The sequence below is a fragment of the Homalodisca vitripennis genome, chromosome 5, assembly GCF_021130785.1.
Source record: "Homalodisca vitripennis isolate AUS2020 chromosome 5, UT_GWSS_2.1, whole genome shotgun sequence".
Taxonomy (NCBI): domain Eukaryota; kingdom Metazoa; phylum Arthropoda; class Insecta; order Hemiptera; family Cicadellidae; genus Homalodisca; species Homalodisca vitripennis.
Genome location: NC_060211.1, coordinates 34348144 through 34358589, shown reverse-complemented (window position 1 = coordinate 34358589; position 10446 = coordinate 34348144). Strand labels below are relative to the sequence as shown.

Genomic DNA, 10446 nt, shown 5'->3' with positions numbered 1-10446 from the left:
CATGGAATTTATCCCTAGCTAGTAAATCCTTTTCAGCCACTATAAAATGCCCACGGAATATAATTTTAATGTAACTTGTTCAATAGATAGAGTGTTTATTGAAAAAGTATTTAGATATATTAAGAAAAAGTTTCCAATACTTGCAAACTGTATTTGCGTATCCAGACTATAATTAGATTAAATTCCAAAGGTCATATGGTTCCAAAGGTATGTTATTTATTGCTTCATAATGTGACGAAACACCCTAACTATCAATTTACTTCAACGACGAGGACGATCATTAAGAAGAAGATGAAAACATTGGAAATGTAGGTGAACAATATGAAACTAATTCTCCGCGTGGACGAGAACAAATGAAACGAAATGAGATGTTACCATATATAACTCCCAACATAAATATTTAAACAGTGTTAAGTGTCGCGATAAACATTATTTTACAACAGATAATGCACAAAATAGCAATACATAAAGAAATCTTCTAAAATGTAAGCAGAAAGTTCAATTGCAACAAGCAACAATTATGATAAAGCATCGAGCACCAGTTCAAAAATGTAGAATTAATTAACTAGGTACACATAATAAAACATTAATAAAAACAACTAAGCCATAAAAAGATAACTATACGTATAAAAATAGTTATATAACAAGAACAGACTTAACAAATTAACAAATAAATTGAGATAATAAACATCAATCGTAACAACAGTGTAAATGTTTACTTTAAAAATACACTCTTGAAGAACTTTAAATTCTCGAAAAAGAAATTATGTGATTTAGTTATTTCATTTCCGGTTCTATGGAGCCTTGGTACGCAGCTACTGTATAATATTAAAATGACGTCGAACTGTAGAAACGGAAGAAGGGGTCTTCCGAGTAGGTGGATGTTGACACTCTGAAATCAATTTTAGACAAAATCACCAGTTACAATTGTCTTAAGTAAGACCGCATCCAAGGTGTATTCTCTGAAAAGTCAAAGCTTGTCCTGATGGCTGGAAGCATTTATGGTCAGATCCTCTGTTATTTTGATTATATAACTGATGGGTACTATTTGAAGAAACTGTTTTTTTAACAGCATAGCAGGCAGATTTGATAAGACCAAACGTAATTGAATGGTTAAAGATTGAAAGTCGTAATTTAAAAATAACAAACATTCTTATTCATTCAACAAAAATAAGTTTCATTCTTCCTATCATTGGACGACAATTTGTCTCGTATATAAAGACGGAGAGTAAAAAATAAGTTTCTGTCAAACAAAAAAGGTGTCAAATATTACTACAGAAGCCATTTATTTGTTGATTGAATGGTAGACAATAAATTTAGTATTAATTTTATATATTTATTACTAATTTAATCGACTTTATATTTTTTTGTCCCTCAAATAAGGTATATTTCGGTGTTGGAAGAACAATAATATGTCATATAAGACCTTTTTAAAGATTTAAACTTAATATCCGGATCCGGCAAATGTTTACAGCAGTAGAACGCAGCTGCAGCTGCACTAGACAAGCATGTGATTTAGTTGGAATAACCGAACGATTTTATAACCGACTAACCAATCAGTTATTTCTTTCGTTATTGGTTATTTTAGTCGATTATTTATCAAATACGATAATTAAAACACACTGGCGCTCTATTAATAGGCTACTCTTTTGCGTAAAAATAACTAAAGAATTTTAAAGTAATTTAATACAATTAGTGATAACTGGGAACTTACAGTTTTAACTAAATTAATATGATTTTAACTATTTGATGAATAAGAATTCAAAAGATGGAAGTAAATTGATAAATATAAAACCAATAACGGATTTTATTATAATATTATTTCGTTCCAAAGCTATACGAAAATCAACCGTGAATTTCGCATTACCGATAATCGTAGGATATCAGGAATATGGTGATCACAAGTTTGGTAGCGTGGCAGATGGACAGAGTGAGGGAATAGCAGCAATGTCCATTCCGTTTGAGAAAGATAGTTACTCGGGCAATAAAGAAACTTTTGAAAAGTTCTAATTGTATTTGAAAACTTAATCACGTAGTAACATAAGTTCATTAATTTGAGTTACACTTGCTAATTTTTTATAATTATAGTAGTTAACTGAACTAATATAATATAACCGATTAGAATTTTTAGCCAATTTAACTGGAATCCATGTCTGTACAATCAGCTAAATTATTAGTCTATACAAAAATTAGTCTTAATACTAATTTAAAATAACATATTAGAATCAACCACTATTTCAAGTAGAGACTAAGTCTTTTCAATCAGGTAACATTATACTAGTAATAATAATAATTTTAGACAACTCTAAAAAAAATTATGAAAGGCTGCAACAAAAGTAACCGACTAATCGGTTATAGATTAAATTAACCGAACAAACCAGTCATTTTAGTTCAGTTCATTTCAGTTGTTCCCACCAATAAGCGATTCTTTCAAATCTGTTCTACTGTTCTATTATAACCTAAAAGCTATTGTTTGATGTTTATTTGTTTGAAGCAGTGGAATCGTTGGCAAGACGTCTGTATCCTATCACTTGTGTTACAACATGAAATTGTGTGCCTAAACGTGAAGATTTAAATGACGCATTTTGTGTCTGCGTTTGGTGCATTAAGCTTAAGAGATTAATTTTAATGTGATACGTCTGTCTGTTGGTATTTAATTTGTTTAGGCGGTGTTAAACCTATTGAAAAATCCAACACCTTGTTACTAGTATACATGCAGCAGTTAGGAATGGATAATTTTATATTACCTGCTTCTCCTAACTGGCAACTGTCCAGTGTGTTGGCCTGCAATGATAACGGACTAATAGCTTATGGTTCAAGATCTGATGTATCAATAATAAATTTTAAACCAAATGGAAAATTTGAAGTTTCAATTTTACAGTTTGCTCACAAGGATAGACTTTCTACGATTGTGTTTTCACCTGTTGATGGTAAATTCAAAAACTGTCTAGCAACATGTGGTGATGATGGTATGGTGAGACTGTGGAATTTTGAAGAAGGCCGACTCTTATATTTTCATTCAGGTCATAAGGTAAGCTGAATGAAGAAATTGAACTAGATTTACATTAACCCTAGATCTTGTGTATTAACTACCATAGTGGATACTTTTATTTTTTTCTTAGATCGGATACCTGTCTATCGATATGAAGTGATCCAATGAATTGCTGAGTCAATATTAATTTTGGGTAACTATGCAATTAATGGCCGGAGTAGCAAAATACGAGTTTCACCTATTGCTATTGTCGTCGCAAACAAAACAATATCAGGTTTCAATATGTGGAAATGACAAATAAGGTTATAGAATATTAAAAGTAGGAGAACTACTTTTCTCACACGGAGTAATATTTAATTGTTTTATAGGCGTCATGTGGTCTTGTCATGATTGTAAGTAAACCTATTGGTTGCTGCTGATATCAGCTGTTACGCCATTTTCAGACCGTGTTGCTGCCCCATGCTGATAGCTACATATGAAAAACATCCCTTGTGGTAGATCTTATCAGTAAAAAATAAAATTCTAAATGGTCGTCACGAATGCCTCTGGACATTACTGCTTTGGAGGAAACCCAACTTTAAAAACAAACAAATATAAACTCACCTAACCATAACTTCCTAATACCTTGCAAGAAAAGTAGTTCTACTTTTAATGTTCTAAAATTCACTATTTGACATTTTCATAACCTAAAATGTTATATTGTTATGTTTAGTAGGATTATAGCAATAGGTTTAGGATATAACGCGAATCTTGTTTCCGATGTGGATAAAAATAGATTTGAAAATAATGCATACAGATTGAATTAAACGGTAAATCTTAAGATCAGAAACTACCGCTCCAATCTCCGTAATTTTTTGCATACTAACACAGGTTAACGTAATTTCACCGAAAAAAATAGTCCCGATTATCGCTAACATATAAAAACCAGTTTTTCAGGCAGAACAATGTTGGCAATACAAAACACATAAATAACAAGATTTTCGACTATCAAACTAAAAACAATGGCCGACCATGGTCGTTTTGATGAGTTGACAGTAGTCACGTGACAAACAGGAAAGTTTCCGATTGGCCGGGCGGATCACGTGACCTATAGGACGGCTTCGATTGACCGCCAGACGTAAACAAACAAACCCACATGGACAAGGAATAATTAGTGAAGTTATTGACATGGCGTGCAATGGTTCTTGTCACACGCTAAAAAGACCCTAGCTTGCCTATTCAAAACTCAGATCACATGATGCTTGCCCGCTGCTCAGGTTTCATTACAGGCAAAAGATAAGCGGCGCGCGTTTATCACTGATAAGATAAGACGAGTTTATACTAGAAGTAGTACCTGGACTACTGCCCTACGAACTAATAAGACTAAAAATCAAATAAATGCGCTGTCAGTCAGGTTTTTTTAAAAATTTTATTATTTTCAAATTTTTTTTGGGGGGGGTAGTAAACGGCTACGGCGATAATCGGGACTATTTTTTTTTGGTGAAATTACGTTCACTTGTGTTAGAATGCAAAAAATTACGGCGATCGGAGCGGTAGTTGCTGATCTTAAGATTTACCAATTAAACTTTCAACAAACCAATAAATATCTGTAAAAAACAAACATAAGCTCAATACATTCTAGAAGCTCCTTTCTTATTGGAATTATTTATGAGTTTAAAAACAAACAATCCAATACTATACTTTTTATTTCTGAAAGGCCTTTCGTGCTCAAGGAACACATCATTAGATGCACATATACACAGATGTTAAATAAATGAGTTAACTAAATAATCAAAATTAACGTAACCATAACTTCCTATGTGGTATGTGGGTACTTTGGGATTATACCGACCACACCCAGACATGAATCGTTATTTGACATTTTTCTTCTACTGATTACTAGATTAGCGTAGAACAATATTTCGTCAATATAAAACAGGAATTGTCTTATCGCAAACCTCTCCCCATCCTCAGACAGGGTCAAAGTCGAGCGGTCTAGTAGATAACGTGATTGCAGAGTCTCGCCGCCCGTTCAGCTGGTGCGTCGCTTTGTTGTACTTCCGTGTTTTACCTCTACATTTCTCCAAACACAAAAGTTCAACACATTTATTCTTCATCACACTCCGCCACCCAAAATGCGAGTGCCTCCGGCCATCAGCGCGGCTTCGGCACCTGCCCCGCGCTGATGTCAACGAAAGAAAAACATCCCTCGAGATAGTACCTATCAGTAAAATATTAAATTCAGAAATAAAAATTGAATTGTAATGGAAAGGCAATTATGTACCGTGCAAATCATGTGATGCCACGCGGCCTGCCGTAACCGGGATTCTCGAGAAAGATAAGATAACAGCGACAACAATACCGATCACAATACCTGGAAATGCCTGTAAGTTTGTAATTTTTTAATTAACCAGTTGTTTTTTCGTTCTATCATGTTTGTTTCTATAAATTTATATTTTTGTGTTCTTCATACTGGTGTGGTCGGTATAATCCCAAAGTACCGGTATGTGTACTTACATACCACGTGGTAACTTCCGATTACATAAAATACCTTTTCTTGATTTAAAAATGATGCAAGATTACACAACAAACTTGTACTCTTGTTCTAAAAAACACGTTGACAAATTCAAAAGGAATATTCAAATTTCCTAACATTTTAACTGCCACATAATCTGCAATCAAATACGTTAATAACTTTAAAAACTAAATTTAAAAAAATTAACTGTAGGTTATTAGATTTAACGCACTGCGATTGTGTAATAGTCACCATCGAAGAGGCAGTGAAGGATACTGCAAGAGATGATTAATGCTAAGTAACTAAGCTGTTCTTACCACAGAACACTCAGATAAGCTATCAAGAGTAGATAATGCTGAAAATCATAGATAACAAAAAGCACAGTACACAGATATAACTTCAAATTTACATTTGGATGCAGTACGAGAAGGTACAGTACCCAAAAGAAACCAGATTAGCACTGCCGTGGGCGGAGATTGTATAGTACGCACTTCTGCTGCTAGGCGTGTATATCATATCCAGTTCAGTGCCACCTGTATTATCAATCTGACTTGTTCCGTTCATCTGCAGTGATTGTTTTTGCTAGTGCTGTTTTGTTTTGGTTTTGTTTTTTGTTTTCTACTCGGTGAAAATGCTGCTGAAACTAACTGGTTTTAATGTTGAAAACAGCTTACCAAGACGACTCTATGGGAAAAACTAAAGTGTACGAGTGGTTTTCTCGATTTAAAAATGGCGACATGTCAATTGATGGTAAACCTCGTTCCGGATATTCGTCAACTGCCCAAATCGACGAAAATATTGAAAAAATTCAAAACTTGTGTTCACAGACCGTTGACTGTCAATTAGTCAACTGTCAGAGATTTTTTTTCCTTTCGAGAGGGAAAAGGGCAGTTTGTCCCCGCACTTAGTCCTAAAAGGACTTTTGCGCCTCCTTTACTTTAATTTATGTCCTCAAAGTCCTGTCAGAGATTAGTAGGTTATCTTGGAGCAAGATTTGGGAATGAAAAGTTTTGCTGCTAAGTTTGTTCCTCGGGTTCTGACATACACTCAAAAGGAACATCGGGAAAAGGAACGTTTTTGGCTAAAAATGGCATGGTTCCGCTCCCCCATACCTTTTTTTTTCCTCTTAGGACAAGAAGCTTATAAATTGCACTTAGTCCTCTAAGAACCTTTGGGCTGCTTCCGGAGTGACAGGATATTCAGGATGGATAAGTTAGGGAGTAGGGGCCGCCTCCTATCGAGATCCATGAGGAAGAATTAGGGCACTTTATCTCAAAGTCATGTCTCCCTGGAAGAAGGGGAGGCCAGCTCTGAACCAGCTTCTCAAGTCAAAGTAGGTAAGGGGTGGCACACCCTTGTTGAGGTTAACAAGAACCTCTGAGGCTAGGGAACAAAGCCCACGAACTCCAACAGTCATCTCCTGCAGTAGACTAGACCTATCAAATTGGCCATGAATCCCAGAATCTCGATATTTGCGGTTAGTGATGTGCCGCTCCTGGAGATCCAAAAGGTTGCCCAGATTGAAGTGACTCATCGGTTTTTTGCTGTGCCCAGCGATGGGTTCAACTGGAAGGTATAAACCAGCCAGAAGTGATCCCTGCTGGGTCCCCATGCACCTTACTCGCCTGATCTGGCACCATGCGACTTTTTCTTATTTCCACGCTTGAAAAAAGTGTATGAAAAGACACGGATTTGACAACATCGAAGATGTCAAGAAAAAACTGAGGGAGGAGCTGTTGGCCATTTCTAAAGATGAGTATAAAAAATGTTTCAAACAGCGGAAACACCGGTGGGACAAGTGTATTAGTTATCATGGAGAGTATTTTGAAGGAGATAAGGTTTTTTTTATACGAAATTTGAAAATATATAGCTTTTAAAAAATAATTCCGGTTTTTTGGGTACCCCCTCGTATAAGTGGCCACCACAATTGTGGTGACAAGTTTAGGGTGTCAGCGATTACCTTGATACTTAACCGAAGTCTGAACTCAAAACTTCACGCGCATCCTGGATGTTTTCATCGGTTCGGGCTTTTGTTGGGAGACCAGAACGAGAGGCTCTTCGGTGACTTCCTCCCGACCCTCCTAGAAGGTCTGATGCCACTTTCCGCATTAAGATCTTGAAATGCATTCCTCCTTCAAGACTTCTTAAAGCATTTGCCAACTTTCCATTGCATTCTTCCCAAGCCGCACACAAAACTTGATTGCATACCACTTTTCAAGCAAGCGCTCTATTGCTCTGACACTATCGTACAATGGACTTCGTGCAAAGACCTACTACTCCTACTGCTCGGAGCGAACTGGGATCGGGCACGTTTGGTATCGGGCAGAACCCCAACACATAATCCAAATGGTCCGAACGTGCTGTGATAGATAGTTGCATCAGAATAAAATCATGCTCATTACTTTTATAATGCATTCTGTACAAATGACTTTATTTTGTTTGAATTAATTAAACAATATTGTAATCAATACATTAAAAGAGCTGGCAATAAGTAGCCTAATCGTAAATAACTATAATTAGAATGTTTTTTATTTGATAGTTTAGGTCATTCCAATCGATAATTTGATACCCTGTTTCGATTGTGGTCATGACCGCTCACTATATTTCAGCCATAGCCACTGCAATTTGTTGGTATTATAATTTAAAGTTAACTTTGTTTTTTGTAAAATCTTTATTGGAATTTCAATTCATTAGAGTCTATAGAATTTATTTTGTATTTGCTATACTGTATATATCTTAAAATTATCAAATTAATATAGTTTTTACAAGGGATTAATTCAGGAAGTAGTGTAAGAGTAGTTCACAAACTAGGTTAGAATTAGTGTCTTAAGATTTGCTCATTCTATGGTTGAAATCTATCTAGTTGATTGCTACCATACAGATAACAGTATTAACTCTTAAAGTGTTAGTAATCATGATCATTAGGTAGTGATACCATGATTAGGTTGATATATATGTCTGGAACATTAGATTAGATTATATTAGATTAAAAAGGGGGTTATAAATGACTATTAGTTTCCAGTGTGTCAACCTAAGCTTAAATTGTAAACCTCAATTACCGCTAGTAGGATCTGTCTACCCCTGTACCCTCAATGAGATCCAAGAGTTTCTGCCCATTACTGACGTTTAATTCATCATTGGCTATAAGGTTCCAAATAGGGGTTTTCTCCTAACCTCAAGCCTCTCACAATCCAATATAATGTGTTTAGCAGTCTTCTCCGGCTTATTACGTACTCTACACTGAGGATCTTCAGTTTAGTAAGTCGTGTTCAATAGTAAGGGTTCTTAATGACGTGTGTTACAAGGCCTTAGTTTAGTTTCATCAGCCAGTTCGTGAACTGGATGTTAGTGCCTTTAATGAGCTTTGCCAAATGATTACTCAGAGAAAATGCCACTGATAACAGTGCTTATCTCTGAACCATTTCCTAATAGCTTAGTAGGCAGTTGACTTGCTTATGCCACCAGCTGGTTCAGGTCCAAGAATTGCTTTTGTGAGCCATTTCTTGCCAATTCGTCTGAGTTCATTGTCCTTAAAACTGGCATGTCCAAGAGCTCATGCTGAGATGTACTGAATTATAACTACCTAGACTGGATAAAGTCTTAAAGCATTCATATACCAGCCTTGAAGTTAATTCTGTTGAGTTAGTGATGTGGAGTGGCTTTACTATCAGATAGTATCACTATCCGTTGATGAACATAATTCCTAGTCAATCCTACACTAGCGCAAGCTAGAACAGCGTTTTAGTGTAAAACATGGTTTAATGCTCTCTCAGATTTTTTCTGAGAGCTGGTCTGAGAGATGAAGTCCACGCCCCATAGCCAGATCTGCCTTCCATCATTTGTGTACCCAACTAGACCATTTTAATTTTATAAAAAAAAATTTATTTTATAATATAAACAAAATTAACAAGAGATTGATACAAATAAAATAAATTAAATTGTATATAACCATCAATCATCATATAATTACAAACTTATAAATAATAATATATTCCTTAAACAAACAAAACGTAAACTTAAAAATATAAAAGAACTTACGAACACAACAAAACTCAATAATTGTGAAATAAATTGGAACTTCCAGTAGGCAAAAGCCCAATGATTGATGTACAATACATAAAACTAACACAGTAAAAGGAAACTCAAAGGATTGAACCAATATATGGATAAAATATTTATAAGAAATCTATGAAAAGTCTATAATACAAGTCATTGTGTAGAGTAAAAAAAGAATAATTGGAAAAACTATAAAACGTAATAAAAATATCAAATTAATACACTTGACTAAACATATCACCTTTATCTAACTTTATTTCCTTCTCCAGTCCTCCCAGATTGAATAGAGTTTGACAAAGAGTTTGTTAAATACAGACTCTTTGCCATAGTACAGCGTTATTAGTCGTGATCACGAAGGGTAAATAGTAGTTTACAGTGATGTCGTTAGTGATACCTTTTTTCATGTGACATGTTACATAAGCCTTTGGTTTCCTGTTTCAAACCTTTGAGGACCAACCAACATTTTTAAAGTTATTTTTGACAGTGGACCAAAAATATTTTATGTCTCCTAAAAAAGGATATGTTAGAAAGACTGACTGCTAAAATAGCTGTTGTGCAGTTTGAAAAAAAATCATAATTTTGATACTAATATAATATATATATATATATATATATATATATATATTATAATCAAAACTTTGAAAATGAACATACTGCTTCATGGGAAAAATACGAGTAGACATACATTTAAATATGTATTTTCTTAAAATGTATATATATTAATGTAAACAAAAGTCGTTTGACAGGTATTTGGTCTTCCGATCATATGTTAGTTTAGTTATTTAAACGCATATGTGACAGATACGGCCAAATACAATATAATTGAACCGTAAAAAGTAAGGGCTCTGTGGTGTAATGGTAGCACATTCACCCGCAAGTGAGAGATCCGGGTTCGAGTCCCGGC

General features: G+C 34.8%; 1 protein-coding gene across 1 annotated transcript in view; it reads left to right on the top strand.

Annotated features, from left to right (window-relative positions):
- The first annotated feature begins 2420 nt into the window (after positions 1–2420).
- LOC124363415 (gem-associated protein 5) overlaps positions 2421–10446 on the top strand; it is a 68801-nt gene continuing 60775 nt past the window's right edge. The window contains exon 1 of the mRNA XM_046818665.1: positions 2421–3031. Within this exon, the coding sequence (XP_046674621.1) occupies positions 2714–3031 (318 nt within the window). The 5' untranslated portion in view covers positions 2421–2713. The remainder of the gene's footprint in view (positions 3032–10446) is intronic.